The 19,227-nt window shown below is 35.6% G+C and overlaps 1 protein-coding gene across 1 annotated transcript in view; it reads left to right on the top strand.

Moving 5' to 3' along the window:
- Window positions 1–3,467: 3,467 nt before the first annotated feature.
- Window positions 3,468–19,227, top strand: part of LOC131438266 (protein lin-28 homolog) — a 35,139-nt gene continuing 19,379 nt past the window's right edge. Inside the window, exon 1 of the mRNA XM_058608145.1 lies at window positions 3,468–3,925. Coding sequence (XP_058464128.1) covers window positions 3,853–3,925 — 73 coding nt within the window. The 5' untranslated portion in view covers window positions 3,468–3,852. The remainder of the gene's footprint in view (window positions 3,926–19,227) is intronic.

The following is a 19,227-nucleotide window of genomic DNA, read 5'->3' as shown; positions in this document are numbered from 1 at the left end:
TCAGAATAGTTGATGGTCATACAAACCGACTTAGATAATACCGGTTCTCGAGTTCCGGTGTCTAAAATACCTACAACAGTGGAACTCACTTCGTTTTCTCATGGATGACGTAACCGATCAGAGAATTGTTTCATTCTGGTTATAGTCGTTAATGCATAAACCATCTCTTTTTGGTTTCTTTCAAGAACCGAAGAGAAATTTTTTAAATAGAATACTATAACATTATGAATGAGAATATGATTGATATGAAAAAGGCATAATTACACCACTAGGTGGATCAAAGCAGGTTTTTACTTCGTCACATTCGTCATTTTAAACACATTTTACCGTATAGTTCAGGATCTAGAAGTCGGATCCGGATAAAATTCAATAGCAGGCTATGGTATCCTAAGACCATTTATTTCCGCCTAAGTTTATGAAAATCGGTGGAGCCATCTGTGAGAGTGCACATTTTTGACATACCATAGGTGGAAATGAACCCATTTTGCGCATGAAAATGTGAATCAAGATATCCGATTGTGAATCAAGAAACCGAACATCGCGAAATTGGGTGACAAAACTAAAATGGCAATTATGCTTTAAATATGAATATGAATATGATATAAAAAGATAATGCTGACTATTTTTATTTACTGTGAATCAAAAAAATTGCTTGTTTCCACCCTTGATATACACACAGACATTTTTCAGTCACGAAGAATTGATTCGAATGATATATGACGCTCGGCTTCGCAGGCCGGGGATCAAAAGTCGGTGTTTACAGTGATTGCATATCCTTTCTATATGAGAAAGGCAATACTATAAGCAAATCAATTGCATATAGTTTTGATGACAGTACGAAACACGTTGTACCGTTTTACTCCATTTTATTCTTGTTATAATATTCAGTTGAAATAGTATCTACAATCCAGAAGCAGATCCAATACAATCTATCAATATTGATACATATTACGTGGAAAGCTTCAGTGATTGAGGTGCAATGTGGTAGAAACAGGCGAGGTAAACACAACTCTTTTATGTTAGTGAAATTAACTTTGCTTCAGCAAGCCAAGTAAAACTAAAAACTACGTGCTTGCTTTCGTCACATCGCGCGAACTAGTTGGCATTGAATCAAAGCATGTTTATTTTTCATGTATGTCGTCATATCAAACTATTTACAAACTTTTCGTTACCAACGCAAGTGAGCCATGTGGTCTGCCACACTTGTTTATATCACATTGATTGAAGTGCACATAATGGAAATGGCAGTACTAACTCGCTTAACCCGTTTTATGCCGAATTTATTTCATAAGTCGTTTTGTTGGTTGAACACTCATTCGCATTCCGAAAGGAGGCTGAATGCGGTTGTTAAAATCGACTGACATTATGCAGAAAGCCTTAAAAAATTAATCACAAATAGATTCAATGACGTTTCAGTACAAATAGATTCAAAGAGTTTAAAATAAAGTTAGAAAAACCTGTTCTAATCCACCTAGTGGTGCAATGATGCGTTTCTCATATCAATGATTGATATCATATCTGTATAAAATGTTCAAAACGACGTATGTAACAATGAGAGATTCTCTTTGTTTACTTTCTTTTTTGATTATTACGGCACTCTTAGCAATCCTTCTCTCCAATCATTTACCGATAATAATAACTAAAGCTATCGTCTTCTAATCTGCTCTGGAGAAATTACCGAAAAAAGCAGGAATATTTCGCAATAATCGAAAGAGAAAGTAAACAAAGAGAATCTCTCATTATTACATACGTCGTTTTGAACATTTTATACAGATATATAATACAGCGGTATTCTCTAAAATAGTTTTTTTCGATTCTCGAAAATAAACCAAAATCGGTTCATTTGACCGTCTACTGATAAAAACTATCAATTGGAGAAGATTCGAGGTCGATTTAGAATTTTTTCACGGTTTTTCGCCATTTTCAGTGATGGTATAAATTTTTTAACACACTATACCCTATATTTCCGGATCCGGACGTCGAATTCGGAAGAAATTTAAGAATTTCGTAAGTGACCGGAAGATCTTTCATTTGAATCTAAGTTTGTGGAAATCGGTGAAACCATCGCTGAGAAAAGTGAGTGAGATCCATTTTGGTATATATGACCACTATTTCCGGTGCTTCCGGAACCGGAGACCGGAACCAGGATAGCCGGAATCGGTTTGTTTAGTTTAGTTGTTTAGTTGCGATTTGTATAATTTTGAGACCAGTTCAGAAAAATTTTTACGTGTTTTGTTTCGCCGGTTTAAGTAACAGTGTACAATATTTAACAAACTTTACCCTATACCTCCAGAACCGGGAGTCGGATCCGGATGAAATTCAGGAATTCCGTATGGGACCATGAGACCTTTAATTTGAATCTAAGTTTGTAAAAATCGGTTAAGTCATCTCCGAGAAAACCTAGTGAGATTATTTGACACATACACACAAATTAACACACACACACACGGATGATTCGTATCGCTAAGATGCCTAAGTTCGACTCCTCTGGTAGAAGGTAAAAGTTTAGATACGAGAAGCCTTCTGCCTACTTAAATGACCTTTTTCATGTCTCACTTTTCCGCACTTTATCTTCACATCCTTGCTTTTCCTTGAGTACTGTGGCTGTATAATTTCATATTCTTTCCCCTCCTATAATCTCTAGCTGGATTGATATCGTTAAAAACCGAAAAAATAGATTTCTTTGAAATTATGGGGCTTGTGATTAACTTAAAGTCGCGTTAAGATGTGCAATGGTTTGTTTTCTGACTTATGTTTTATCACATACATGTGGTAATTTGTTAACAACTTTTGTATCTGCTATTTACTTCATTAGTCTTTTTCCTGTATATTTCCTGTAAGTACTGACAAGAGAAAGATAAAAGATTTTTCGAGTGATCTCATTGAAATACTTTATCCAAAACAGATTCCCACTTAAAAAAGTTATTGAACTATTTACATTTAATCAGTGAATTTGTTTGTTAATGTGGATTAATTAATTACATTGTCATTGTTTTGATATTCTGCACAAGAATGACTCGAAACATTTATCAGAAGAAATTGTTCTGGTATGCGGACCAATCAAGCACAGTTTTCCGAGCTACTTTTATTTTTTAAATGCTTCCAGCTGCATCTAAGTCACGTGTACCATCCATACATAGGCACCGTAAGTTAGTGGAAAAGTGAACCTCGCACCGAGATTCTATCCTAGAAGCATGTCAGTCAGCATAATTTCTCTCATCCAAAACTCATCCAAAACTCATCCAACTAGAAACGAACGGAGATACGGTCGGTGGTGAAGTCTGCGTAAATACGCACTACGCCTCAACCTTCATTTCCGAATGAAACTAGTGCCATCTCGTTCGCTCCGCTAGCCCGACGGCGTCGAACGGGAAATGACCTTCCCCCGTTATTAGTGCGTAGACGCACATTGCCAAAAAAAAACAAGTAAAACATTTTGGCCCAAAAGCGACGGAGTGTGAGTACGACAGAGAGGGATAGCCAGTCGATGGATTGTCTATGCTGAATGACTGTAGAGCTATGATTTTAATTTTTCGGGCACAGTGGAGCATAAACATTGGAAACGAACGCAGCATAGACCAGTGCGGAAAAACGTGGAAACGAGAAAACGGTGCGCGCGCGTTCGACCCTTTGATTTACGCAGATCTTCGCAAGTGGTATTGTTTCTCGGAAGTTTATCGCCGCATTTCGCGAAATAGTTGGAGCACCGGGCTTCGTAGATTCGAGCTAAAGTGCGATGAATTTTCTATGGCTGCTGATAAATTGCGTTGTGGTGTTTTGATGTTCTGGTGTGACAAATTGCATTAGCGAAATTCATTCCACATCGATTAGACCGAGAAAATCAATAACCAGATGGATACGGATACCACGGAAGAAATCGTCGAACAACTGCCGCAAAGCAGTGGTGGCACTGTGCCATCTGAAGGTACAACACAATACTGAACAAATCGAATTCGAACTAAATGGGAATTATCGTGTCTTTATCTAGGGCACGCCGCAGGTATAAAATTACGAGCTCACCTCTGGTCTGGTGCGACTTCATCATTTCTTTGTTATGAATGTCATCAGAAAAGCAAGCAAGAAGCTGACGGGGGAATTTGCTCATGTGACAAAGAAATTCAACTTCATCTTCCCTTTTTCCTCTAGAGCCGTGCAGGCCTCGGGCAAGGGTCACACGATTTGTGCATAAAAACATTACCTGCTGAGGCACGTTATCCTGCCATTTGCCACTGGCAAGTGTAATAGTTGTTTAGTGTTTGCGAATTCTCATAACAAAACCAATTGGAAGGGTACAATTGGAAGCACCACTGCGAGAGAGTCGAAAAGCGTAAAACAAATAATTTTTGAACCAGTCTACGTTCCACTTTTCAAATGCATCATAGAGCTATGATGAAACGTACTTGTACAAAATAGGAAGTGGTAAACAAGCTTTTTTTCAGATTTATAAATCATATTTCAGTTTCGCTTAAAAATGATGGCATGTTTTCATGACCAATTATTTTAATCGTGAAATTAATTCTTCTGATTTGAATAAGGTTTTCTTAAAAAAGGTCCCCGGAAAACTACAATTTAGAAATGTTTCCCCTAAAATTCCCGGGGAAACCACAATTTAAAAAATTTAGGAAAGATTTCTATTGCATACTACTACTACTACATTGACATACTACATTTGAATTTAAGTTAGTGAAAATCTATTCAATCATATGTGAGCAAGTGAAGTGAGCTCCTTTTTATCACATTTGGCTGTCGGTACTTCCGGAACCAAAAGCTGGATATCGGCATAGTGACACTTCAACCATACACCAATAACACCTACGCATTTTTTTGAGATTTTCTATGACGATTTGAATTTTGGAAAAAAAATGTACCGGTAATCGAAATTGGATAAAATTCGGCAAACCATTCATGGGACTATCAATGATTTACTTGGTTACAAGACTTATGATCTGTAAACTAGAGAAATTTGCTAGCAAATATATAGAGGTAGCTTATGAAAAAAAACCTGTTTTAATCTAGCTAGTGATGTTATTATGCCTATCTCCAGGCGCGTCAACTATGAGGGGTGGGTGGGGGTGGGGAGCAAAGTACTTGTTGGCCCTCCAAAAGATTTATTGGAGTGGTCAGGCCCCCCCATAATTTGGCAACTGGAATTAGTATTAGAAAATTTGCTAGAAATATTTTACGATATTACATTTTTTTCTGTTATCCCCTTAGTTCGTTTCCGCAATCCTTCATATCCCAAGTAACAATTCGAATGCCTTATGGTTTTGATTATAATTTATAGGAGTTTTGTAATTGATTTTTCAATCACTACCTGTTTTATGACAACTATAATAGGTGTCTCTTTTAACCGGTAATATCATAGTTTTCAAAGCTTCTATAAAACCCTTTACCTACACTAAAAATAAAATTAAAATAAAACAATTTGCACTAGAATAAAACCATGCAAACACTCTTAATATTGCTTTAAAATATTTTCTTTAAAACATTATTGTCAGTTAAATTCTTTCATAAATCTAGTTTTGTGTATGTGCGTGTTCATTCTATGACAATTTCACTCAGAGTAAATTTGAGGGTTCTAAAGTACATTTATGACACATTAGTTGTAGGCTATTTGATTAAGTGCTTCTTAGGTTAAGTGTAATTAGCATTAAAAGAAATTTCATGGCCGCCATTATGATGTTCTATACCGTAGCATTTATTGACATCAAATAAACTTCGAAATGCAAAAACGAGGAAATATGTTGGACTTTCATGATTCATTTTCAGATCGTATGCACAAGTTTTAGCGCCACAGAATAGTTTTATACAAATATGACGATGAATCACAAAAAATAATATTCATATATCATGGAGACTTTCGCAAAAACCGCATTTATTTCTAGGTGATTAGTTATAATTCTTATTTTTATCCTTACATTCACGATAAAAATAAAAGCGCATGAAGTTTTTACGTTCGGTAAAGGTCTCAAACTCGTAATTAAAATATAATATATTCTTACTGATTGCATTCAAAGTAGACATGAAACACATAGTCAAGAAAACTATCATCAAAACGACAGTTTATTCATAGCGGAATTCATTCCATCCAAAGAAATTTAATGTTGATCGTAAAGCTGGTTTCAAAATTTTCTTGAATTTGGAGTTTTAAAGCAGGTTTATGCTGATTCTTCATTTTGATTTATAAACCTTATGAAGAATGGTCCACTTTGCAGGAACATGCTCTTATAGAGGTTTTCAGTAGGCTTTCGTGGAGTTTAAAGTTTTATTGCAAGATTTATTATGTAGCGTTGAAGAAAGCTACAAGTATTTAATAATATTAAAAATGTTACTTGGGATTTCTTAACTAAGTTACTAAAATTATTAAACTAATTTACTACAATGTGAAATGTGCTTTACTTCACTTGGTTACGTTTTATTTTCTCTAACCTCTCCGTTTCTTTTATAAAAATGCTTTATATATTGAAAAGTTTAATTATCTGTAGTGTGACATCCCGTTGTGCCTTTTGGAGTCGAACCAGACCCCGAAATATTTAAATGTGAAGACCTGAGATATGGTTTCACCCCTTAGTTGAAGCTGTAATTGTGCTGGTTCTCGCTTCCTCGAAAATACAACCAGCTCAGTTTTCTCCGTAGAGAGCTCGATACCCATTTGAAGAGCCCATGTCGACAAGTTGTCGAGGGTATCTTGCAATGGTCCTATAACAGACACAACACTGTCGTCGGTAAGTTGTGTTAGCGCAAAAGTCAATGTTATTTACGTAAAAGTTGTTGAGGAAGACCCATGTAACTGAATCGTATTGTCGACAAATTACCATGCGGGAAATACATGTATTTCTCGGACAATAGATTATACAAAAAGCTATTCAAAATTGTTGAAAGACCATTCTGATGCAACTTCTCAGATAGGATGTTTATGGAAACTGAGTCAAAAGCCCCCTTGATGTCTAGGAAAACTGACGCCATTTGTTCTTTACGAGCAAATGCCATTTGAATTTCGGTTGAGAGCAACGCAAGACAATCGTTCGTTCCTTTGCCCTTGCGGAAACCAAATTGTGTATCTGAAAGTAAGCCATTAGTCTCGACCCAATTGTCTAGACGAAACAGAATCATTTTTTCGAACAATTTCCGGATACTGGAAAACATAGCAATCGGCCGATACGAATTGTGATCGGAGGCTGGTTTTTGAATGGCGATAACTCTTAATTGTCTCCAGTCATGTGGGACAATATTATCCTCAAGAAGCTTATTAAATAAATTCAATAATCGTCTTTTGGCAGAGTCAGGCAAATTTTTCAACAAGTTGAATTTGAATTTGTCTAACCCCGGAGCTTTATTGTTACACGACAAGAGTGAGAACTCTACCATCGAAAAAGGTGTTTCGTTTGTATTTGACGCGGGGGAGGGGGGCGGTCAGATCCTCTGGTCCGGAGCAAAGTCTGGGCATACTTTTTTGCGAAATCGAATATCCAGCGGTTAGAATATTCCTCGTATTCGTTCGTGGTGTTTTTGTTGCGCATTCGTCGGGCTGTGTTCCAAAGAGTTCTCATCGATGTTTTGTTCCGTCAACAAACCGGCGCCAGTAACCACGTTTTTTGCTTTAATTAAATTTTTAATTTGCGTGTCTAACGTCGCGTAATTACAATAATTATAAGGTGTTCCATTGGCTCTAAACTGTTTGAACGCTGCTGTTCTTTTCGCGTTCAGTGATGAGCACTCTTTGTCCCGATCCTTCATTTGAACCTAAGATTAGGAATATCGGTTCTGCTATCTCTAAGGAAACCGTTTCTGCTTTTTTGAGTATATGACTATTGTTTCGCCACTTTAAGTGAGGGTACAAAACACACTTTACCCTATAATTCCGAAACCGGAAGAAATTTGAAAGTTTAGTATTGGAACATAATACTTTTTATTTGAACTTAAGTTTGTTAAAAACGATTGCGCCATCTTCGAGAAAAAAATTGAAATTGGAGATTTTACAGTAATCGGATCGCAATAAAATTCAGGGAATTAGTATGAGAAAATTATAGCTTTCATTTGAATCTAAGTTTGTGGAAATTAGTGCAGCCATCTCTGAGAAAAATTAGTGCACTTATTTAATTTTTGTTTGCACATATCACCCTATAAATCTGGAACAGGAAGTCAGGATTTAAATTAAAATCAGGATATGGGGCTTCAAGACCTTTCATTTGAATTTAAGTTTATGAAAATCGGCTCAGCCATCTCGGAGAAAAGTGAGTGCAAAATAATGTTACATACATACATACGTACATACAAACATTTTGTTTACTTGACGAATTCAATCGAATGATATATGACGTTCGGCTCTCCGGGCCTCGGTTCAAAAATCGGGTTTCACAGTGAATCCATAACCTTTCTATATGAGAAAGACAAAACACGCCCCAGAAAAAGAAATTTTTATACCTAGCAGCTTTTAATTCCGGAACCGAAAGTCGTATCTCGATACAATTTGGTTGGTTGTGTAATATGGGGTTGTAAGACCTTTTATCTGAACTTACGTTTGTGAGAATTCGATGAGCGGTGTTTGAAAAATCGGTTACACGTTTTTAGTTCATTTTGCACATTTTACCTCGTAACTGGAAGTCGGATTCAGATGAATTTCAATAGCAACCTACGAGACTATAAGGTCTTTAATTTGAATATTAGTTGCAGAAAATCGGTTGAGCGGTCTCTAAGAAAATCGAGTGCGCTTTTTCTCATTTTTTACACTCTACTCCGTTACTCCCGAACCGGAAATTCGATTCGGGTAAAATTCAATAGCACCCTATAGGATCAAGAGACCTTTCAATTGATTCTCAGTTTAAGAAATTCGATCCAGTCATCTCCGAGAAAATTGAGTGCACATTTTTGTTACATCCACATATACATACACGCACGCAAAGACATTTGCTCAGTTCGTCGAGCTGAGTCGAATGGCGTATGACTTTCGGCTCTCCGAGCCCCGGGTTAAAAAGTCGGTTTTCCCAGTGATTGCATAGCCTTTCTATATGGGAAAGGCTCAACACTCTAGAAATTGACATCTTTACGTTAAGCACCCTACCTCCAGAACAAGGAGTTTGATCCGAATTGAAAATGGGATCTTAAGACCAATTGTTAAGAATTCTTATGGCATCTTAAGACCATTCAGTTGAATCTAAGATGGTGAAGATCGGTTCAGCCATCTTCGAGAGAAGTGAGTGACAATATTTGTCATACACATACAGACAATTGTTTTGAAGCGAACGGAGAGAGTGAAATAATTATTAAACATACGGAAGAAACACGAAACTGTAAATTGCTTGTATATAAACAGGAATCTAATGGCAAAATAATACAAAGCACTCGAAGTTTCGTTCTCCTATTCAACCAATTTAAAAGTACCACGTTACACATTTTGTAACTTTATACTACTGGATTTAAGGTTTCTAAAAAAGCATTTAAGTCTGCCAGCCTGCTTCCTATAAGTAGTTAAAGTTCATGTATATAAAAGGTAAAATGTTAAACAACTTTGTAAGAAAGAGTCAAAATACCCGAAAGTTGTTGTGTTAGACCTATAGTCAATTCGGCAAAGTTTTTTCTCATCAAAAGTCCTGAAACTTTGTGGAAGACATCATTTTGCTATTGTTGTTGTTTAAATCAACTTTTATCGTAGTAGGTTTTGCACCTTTTTATTGTACTCAAAATACGAGGTATATTTCCGTGAAAGAGTTCACGTTTTTGTCGTTTCAAACCAGGATACTGCAGGGACTCTCTTTAAATATTCTTGTCATTTACAATGTGCATATAAAAAGGTGTAGCTATCAAGGGCGAAAAATGCCCATGGCGATTTAGTAATATAGTTCGCTTGATCGTTTATTTTAGTGCTGTTTTGCTTATTTTTATGGAAGATATTTTTGATATCTTTTTGCCTTACTCATATAGGAAGGCTATGCAATCACTGTGAAAATCGACTTTTTAACCGAGGCCCGGAGGGCCGAATGTCATATACCATTCGACTCAGCTCGACGAACTGAGCAAATGTCTGTGTGTGTGTGTCCGTCCGTGTGTGTGTGTGTGTATGTGTGTGTGTATGTAACAAAAATATGCACTCACTTTTCTCAGAGATGGCTAAACCGATTTTCACAAACAAAGATTCAAATGAAAGGTCTTATGGTCCCATAGCCTGCTATTGAATTTCATTCCGATCCGGCTTTCGGTTCCGGAGATATAGGATGATATGAACCAAAAAAATGAAAAAAATATGCACTCACTTTTTTCAGAGATGACTGAACCGATTTTCACCAACTAAGATTCAAATAGAAGGTATTATGGTCCCATAGCTTGCTATTGAATTTCATTTGAATGTGACTTCCGGTTCCGGAGTTATATGGTAATATGTGAAAATTTGAGAAAAAGTTTACACTCAATTATCTCTGGAACTACTCAACCGATTTTCGCAAACTGAGATTCAAATAAAAGGTCTTATAATATCCTAAACATTTGTAGAACATTTTATCTGGATCTGACTTCCGGAACTAAAGCGTGATAAGTGGAAAATTACCAATTTTATTAGTATTTTTCCATGAATGATGGTTAAAAACAGGTACAATCCCATAAAACTGTCTGAGAAATTCTTCTAGTTTGCAGAGCTTGTTAGTTTGTGGGCATGAAAACTTGATTCGGCACTACTGGTTCCCTCCGAGAGCACCGAAAGTGGAGAAGAAAAACTCCTAAAACTAAATTCACTTCGATTTCTTTGCGATGTTTGAACCGATTTTCACAAATCTTGATTTGAATTAAAGCGCATACTGTCTTTAAAGCTACTGTAAAATTTCATCCGGATCCGACTTCCGGTTCCGCAGTTACAGGGTGATGAGCGTCAAAGTTTTCAAATCGCCATATAGATTGAAAATATGTACAACACCGAAAGAAGAAGAAAACACAAAACGAACAAGGCGTGCTTTGTTCTATTTCGTACACGTTGTGTAGTGATGTCAATAATAATAATAATAATAATAATAATAATAATAATAATAATAATAATAATAATAATAATAATAATAATAATAATAATAATAATAATAAAAATAATAATAATAATAATAATAATAATAATAATAATAATAAAAATAATAATAATAATAATAATAATAATAATAATAATAATAATAATAATAATTATAATAATCCTACTACATGTTTTATGCTGCTGATTCATGTTGTTTAGCTTAACTTACATATGCAGAAGTAAAAGATTTTATCTCTCTGTCAGAAAAAATCTGGAGGTGGAGTCCTTATAGCCATTAACTCTTGCTTTACTTCTGAAGAAATTATTACTCCTAAATATAAAGAATTTGAGCATGTATGGGCCAAAGTCTCAATATTGGGTGAAGAACATATTTACTGCTCTGTCTACTTCCCACCCGAAAATGCGAACAAATTCTCTTTTGAATTATTCTTTCAATCATTAGACACAATTATTTCGAATATGGAACCTGAAGTAAAGCTTCATATTTTTGGCGACTTCAATCAACGTAATGCGGACTTCATTTCTGACATTGAAAATGAACCAATCTTACTTCCAGTCGTAGGAGAAAACGAAACATTGCACTACTTTTTCGACCAAATTTCTAATTTTGGCCTACATCAAGTAAACTCCGTAAAAAATCAACAAAACGCATATTTAGACCTTCTTTTCACAAATTGCACAGAAGACTTTTGCGTGAATGCATCAAACCTGCCATTATGGAAAAATGAAGCATTTCACACCGCAATTGAATATTCATTATTTACACACAATGCATCCCTTCCCTACGACTTGGAATATGAGGAAGTGCCGGAATACAATAAAATTGACTTTGAAGTAGTCAAGTGTAGACTAAGTATAATAAATTGGCGGAACATACTGAGTACAGAAGGAAATGTCGACGTCGAAGTAAACAAATTTTATCACATTATAAACAAAATATTAGCCGAAACTTTGCCTATGAAAAGAAGAAGAAAAAATCATAACAGCAAATTACCTGTATGGTTCAATTCACAACTAAAACATTTGAAAAATAGGAAACAAAAAGCACACAAAACTTACAAACAAGAAAAAAGTGACGCTCATCTTCAAAATTACTTAAATCTATGCAATCAACTTAAAATAGCCATTAACACAGCACATGAAGAATATAACCGCAAAATTGAAAACGAAATAAAGACTTGCCCTAAGAACTTTTTTAACTACACAAAAACTAAACTAAAAAGCAACAATTTTCCATCTCAAATGCACCTCGACGAACATGTAGGGAAAAATAGTACAGAAATCTGCAATCAATTTGCAAATTTTTTCCAAGAAGTATATACATCTTATTCAGAAACTGACCGTGACCGTGAATACTTCTCTTTCATACCTGCATTTTCTAGCTCCATCTCTGTAAACTATCTAGCAGAACATGACATTTCGACAGCACTGAAAAACTTAGACGCCTCAAAAGGGCCTGGACCTGACAGTATACCACCAATATTTGTAAAAAATCTTGCTGAAGAACTTACACTACCACTACAACTACTTTTTAACCTATCACTTAATAAATGTACTTTTCCTAAAGCATGGAAATCTTCCTTTCTTGTACCAATATTTAAATCTGGTGCAAAATCTAACATTCGGAACTACCGTGGAATAGCCATTATCTCATGCATTCCAAAATTATTTGAAAAAATTGTAAATGAAAAACTTTTTCATCAACTTAAAAATGTAATAACAAACAAACAACATGGCTTTTTTAAAGGCCGCTCAACTACAACAAATCTCTTAGAATTTATGACATTCACTCTGAATGCAATGGACGCCGGAAACTACGTAGAAACTCTTTACACTGACTTTAGAAAAGCCTTCGACCGTATTGACATACCATTACTACTACACAAACTACAAAAATATGGCATAAAACATACTCTTCTGGAATGGCTCAAATCATACTTAACGAATCGTGTACAGGTAGTCCGCTTCCAAAACATTCTGTCTGAACCAATTAATGTAACTTCTGGCGTACCTCAGGGTTCTCACTTAGGGCCTCTCCTTTTCATTTTACATATAAACGACATTTCCTTCATACTCAAAAATCTGAAAGTGCTTATATATGCAGACGACATGAAACTCTTCATGGAAATTAAAAATATTAACGACGCTGTAATATTCCAGAACGAAATCAATCTATTCCACATTTGGTGCTGCAAAAGTCTACTCCAACTCAATGTAAAAAAATGTAACTCAATAACTTTCAGTAGGAAAAATGAAACTATACCTATAAACATACATCTAGGAAATCAACTTGTAGAAAAATGTAAAATTGTAAGAGATTTAGGCGTAATCTTAGACTCCAAGCTCACTTTTGTGGAACACTACAATACCATAATCAATAAAGCTAATAGCATGCTGGGCTTTATTAAACGCTTCAGTCATAACTTTCAGGACCCACACAATTAAATTATTATACACTACATATGTCAGACCTATTTTGGAATATTGCAGCCTAGTATGGAATCCATACAATATTATTCACGAAGAACGCATCGAATCTATTCAAAAACAATTTCTTTTATATGCACTTCGTAAATTAAACTGGACAGCATTTACTCTACCATCATATGAAGCACGCTGCATGCTCATCAATATACATACACTTAAAGAACGCCGCGACTTTGCAATGCTTTATTTTATCAGCGACATTATTTCTCAACGCATTCAATCAGCTCCATTATTATCGCAATTAAATTTTTATATACCTAGCCGTCAATTACGTTCCAGGAAATTATTTTTAGAAAAACAAGCTAGAACAAATTATGCAAAATTCAATCCCGTCAATCGAATAATGCGCCATTACAATCAATACTGCGAACATCTTGACCTTACTATGTCTAAAAATCAAATCAAATCTCAGCTTTGTCGTAGAAATAATGCGTAGTATGTAAGTGAACATTGTAAACAATTTATATGTAGTCTACATTTGCTTGACGAAATAAATAAATAAATAAAAAAACGCAGGTTCACTCCATTTGTTAGATTTCGTTTAAATGGTTTAATCGAAATAGAGCATGAGATAGTAAGTATACAGGGTAAACAGGATTTATAGAGTTTGTGAGATTAGGTCCGAACAAATTTTCCTATTTCTATTCAATAAACAGTTGTTTTTGCGAATTTCACGATTATATTTATGATATGATATGAGAAAGGCATCATTACACCACTAGGTGGAATAAAATAGGTTTTTATTGGTATCAATTAATGTTATTCTTCGGGTTTTAAAATTATTGACATTTTCCTCGAATGCAAAGGACCAGTTGAATGATGCTGGTTCTCACTGACTTGGCGTGAATGGCGGTTATACGATCAGATCTATTGAATATATGATCCATTCTGAAAATTTGACCACCAGTGTGACTTCCCCGCTGTCAGGATTAGAAATTAATTGCATAAAATAAAATCACTGTCACGTAAAATAAAATAACGCGAAAGAAAAATGGTCGGTTTGCGACAACGTAACAACGTATCAATCGGTTAATTGGACCATTTTGTGCATAATTTGTTCTGATAGACTTTTTCAAAAATATGTTACGGTTTTTTAAGTTACGGATAGGTGCATAAAAATTTGTTTGAGAAAGTAATGTTTCAGTTTGAATACCTTGCATGCAACGAGCTTTTCATGGCGGAAATAGAAATGACAGATATTGTTAAATAGCTGAAAATTTTGACATGATACTCCGTATAACTTAATAAGTAAACATCCGATCTCAAAAACATTCGATATTGTTCGGGTGGACAAGGAAACTTTTCATTTGGGACTCTGAGCTCTCGATCTCTTTGTTGACAACACACATACAGACACACACGGACATTTGTTCAGTTCTCGGAAGAATTTTCTAAAGTGTGTGCGAGCTCTATACCTAGTTTTATATATATTTTTTTTTAAGGTGAAAAGCGAACTCTGCACTAGCCAGTGGAATTGGAAAAGAACTATGGAAAATGAATCTTCTAACACGAAAATTTTCCACGTCCTGTATTAGCAACGTCTACTTGTTTCGGTTTTTCTAAATCGATGTGCTATATGTGAAAATTGTCGCAAGAACTGTAGTGCTGTCTTATCTTCTCAGTGGTTTGTAATTTAAGAAGGTCGATATCAGTGACTGCTCGTTTTCGTTCGTGGTCAAGGATTGCTGCGCCGAATGTTGGTGGATTGCTGACGTTGTCGTAGCTGTCAAGTATGAAACCCTTTTGACTTGTAGGAGGCGGAAGGATCGTTTTCCGCTCGGTCTTTTGGCGGTTTTCACATGCAATTTGGCAAAACATAGTCGCCTGTACCCGCATATGCATGGCTGCCAGATGGCTGACTAAACGCTGCCAGCTGGAAAAATATGGCTGGCAGACATTCTGGTGACCGACTGCCTCACCGCTGCCAGATATACAACTCAAACGATACAACCGTATCCACCAAGATTTTTCCACATTGAAATCTTTGACATTTTCAGCGAAGGTGAGAAGATGAAAAAGCTCGGCTAACTTAGATACAGGCGACTTTGTTTTGTCAAATTGGATTTGACAACCGTCACTGAATCAATTTTGGTAGCCGTCTGGTGGCCATGGCTGCCCAGGTAGCCAAAACGCTATGCGGGTATCTTATAGTGTTTTCGTTTTTAATTTGCACTACACCGGTGCAGTGCTACACGGAGGCATGAATAAACGAACAAAAATGACGAAAACATAAACAGTAACCATTGACCACCATAAACGATTTTATTGCACAGAGCTACACCAAACTTTTGATGAGTGCTACACCAGTGGTATCGGTGCAGAAAAAGTGTAGCACTGGTGTAGTGCAATTGGCAAAAACGAACGGTTTCAGTGCAGCCTTACCTACACCGGTGTAGTGCAATTTAAAAACGAAAACGACATTAGTTAGCCGAGCGTTTCCATCTGTTCACCTTCGCTGAAAATGTAAAAAATTTCGATGTGGAAAAATCCTGGTGGATACGGTTGTATCGTTTGAGGTCTATATCTGGCAGTGGTGAAGCAGTCGGTTACCAGAATGGCTGGCAGCTATATTTTGCCCGTTGGCAGCGTTTAGTATGCCTATTTTACACAGAATGTTCATGATTTCTCTGCAGAATGTACTGCTGGTTGGTTGGTAAAAAACGTGATTAATTCACCTAGCAGTGAGATGATAGATGAGGGCCAAGTGTCATATACCATTCGACTCAGTTCATCGAGCTGAGCAATGTGTGTGTGTGTGTGTGTGTGTGTGTGTGTGTGTGTGTGTGTGTGTGTGTGTGTGTGTGTGTGTGTGTGTGTGTGTGTGTGTGTGTGTGTGTGTGTGTGTGTGTGTGTGTGTGTGTGTGTGTGTGTGTGTGTGTGTGTGTGTGTGTGTCAAATAATCTCTCTAGGTTTTCTCCGAGATGGCTGAACCGATTTCGACAAACTTAGATTCAAATGGAAGGTATCATGGTCCCATACGGAATTCCTGAATTTCATACGGATCCGATTTAAGGTTCCGGAGTTATAGGGTAAAGTGTGTTCAATATTGTACACCGTCACATAAACTGGCGGAACAAAAGCCGTAAAAAATATTGTAAACTGGACTCTAAACCGTTATTCCCAATCTTAGGGTCAATTGAAAGGTCTTATGGTCCTATCAAAAAATTACTGCATATTTTCGGATACAACAAACATTTAAATCGTCATTTAGAGTGCGATGGCAAAATTCTAAAAAATCTTCAAAATTTGAATAAAAACTAGTAGAGTTTGTACGTCATGTTAGTTGGTGGCCGTACGAACCGACTTCGATTATACCGGTTCTCGGGTTCCGGTTCCGGAAATGCATATAATAGTGAACCCACTTCGTTTTCTTAAGGATGGCCTACGCGAACAAAGCACTGTTTCATTCTGTTTGTTATGCACATACAATCTCTTGGTTTCTTTCAAAAATCGATGAGAATAATTTTGAAAAGAATAGCACAATAATATACATGAGAAAGGCATCATTACACCACTAGGTGGATTAAAACAGGTTTTTTTTGTCGTGAATACTACTTACTTTACTATGGGGTGCCTTTTCAAAAGTTACCCTCTAAGAGAGTGATAAGTTTTTGATCGTGAATATCTATTGTTGTATCTAATGAATCAACATTATTCTTGCGACATGCCATCGGAAATATGATCACAATTTTATGATAAAATTTTCAGTTGTGTGACATAATCTCAAATAGTTCAAAATTAAACTTTTCTAAAATGTTTGGTATAAACGAGTATCAAAGAGGATAATTCATATGGCGCGTTTGCCTTTCTCGTATTTTGAAAGCTCATAGCTCAGTGATCTGTGGAAGGATTTATATAATCTAACTACCAATAGAATCGAAATTTTTCAACTTAAACGTGTATAACAAAAGCATTGAAATATTTCAATAGTACACTATTGAAAAACCTGTCTCATTTGCTCCATGTCAACACCACCCAAGTAGCAATCCGCAACTAGTTCTGATACGACAAAGTCCAAACTATGTTGCAACAAGAGCACGAATATGTTTTTTATGTTATACTGGTTAAAACATGGTCACAGCAATGTTTCATCATAACATAACTAGTTACGAAATAGTTATTTAGGTTTCCAATAATAACATATTTGTGTCATATTGAATTAAATATAATTTATAAGCTATCGTTACTTAATCCAAACATATCTTTAATCACAACAATGCTTCTAGCTACTAGTTGAAAATAAGTTTATTTGACTTCAATAGTAGCAACCCGCAACAAGTTTTGATACCACTTAACCCAACTGTGTTGCAACAAGAGCACGAACATGGTTTTTATGTTATATTGGTTAAAACAAGGTGACAGCAATGTTTCTTTATAACGTAAACATTGAACTAACTATCATTTATAAGTTATCGTTACTTGATTCTAACATATCTTTAATCACAGCTATGCTTTTAGCTACTAGTTAAAAAAAGGTTTATTTTCCGTTGCGAAACCATTATAAATACGTAAGCGTATATGTAAATCGTTACTGTGAATTGATGTAGTAATAACTTAGATATTATAAGATTCTAACATATAATTTCTTCATCGATTCAGACGGTTATCGGTTGGTTTTCCCAACGTTATGATAACGAAAATGCAAACAAAACAACCTTTGTTGGCTTGAATATGGCGAACACAATATGGAGTCTCAAGAAGTGTGTGAAACATAAATAAAACCAAGATATTACTTTTTCCAAAACTACTTTTTGCCGAAAATAGTGAAAGGCAGAATAGTCATTTTTGTTCTATGCACTGTCATAAACACGAAGAAAATAATATAGGGATTGAACATCGGTTGTGATAATTCTATAATTCTCATGATATATGAATTTAAAATGATGAGAAATCACTCTACTTGGAATAATTTTGAGCATTCTGAACATAGGGTTATTTTGCTGTTTATTTTTTATATCTTTATAAACAGATTTTGATTGACGGCGCATAAAAAACAGTTAAGTAAAATTTAATTCCGCTCGACAGTTTTAAAATCGTTGTGAAATTTGTACCTTGTATCAAGTTTGTGATTTAAAGCACTCTTCTGCTTTTTTATTGATGATAAAAAAGTGTTCTGTATTCATTCAATGTTTATAATATCGATGGCGACTAAGTTTCAACTAGTTTACTTGAAAACAAGTTATTTTCAAGTTATGAAAAGATAAGTTCTTTCAGTATGACATTACAACGTAAGGACAACTTATTTTTAGCCGACCTAACAACTAGTAGAAACTGCGCTTTTTGAGTCATGCAAGTGGTTAGATGTTAGTAACAATCACTCAAATATCTGGTTGCAAACTAGTCACAAACAAGCTAGCGTAACAAAAATTGTTACTTGGGCAGCCAATCAGAACGCGTTCTAAGGAAGAGAACAAAATATCTGCTGCTGTACAACAAATCGTCCGGGAAAAATGTTCCGAAAAGTGGTGAATATCATAGTGAGTTCCTCAATTTGGTCCTTGTGAATGCTAGAAACGAATCCCTACAGCATATTGATAGTTTCTTTCAATAAATTATGCAAATCCGAAATGAAATAATCGACAATAAAATTCTGTATGCGGCTATTTTTATAGCCGTTAGGACCGCCCATTAGTGAAAAAGCTACAAACGAAATCACATAAAAGGAAATCTCTTAACAAAAATTGAATCAGTTTGGATTCTATCGCCACTGCGAGCAGATGTGTTTTGGGTCG

The sequence above is a fragment of the Malaya genurostris genome, chromosome 3 (assembly GCF_030247185.1).
Source record: "Malaya genurostris strain Urasoe2022 chromosome 3, Malgen_1.1, whole genome shotgun sequence".
NCBI lineage: Eukaryota > Metazoa > Arthropoda > Insecta > Diptera > Culicidae > Malaya > Malaya genurostris.
This window is presented reverse-complemented; position numbering and strand designations above follow the sequence as displayed.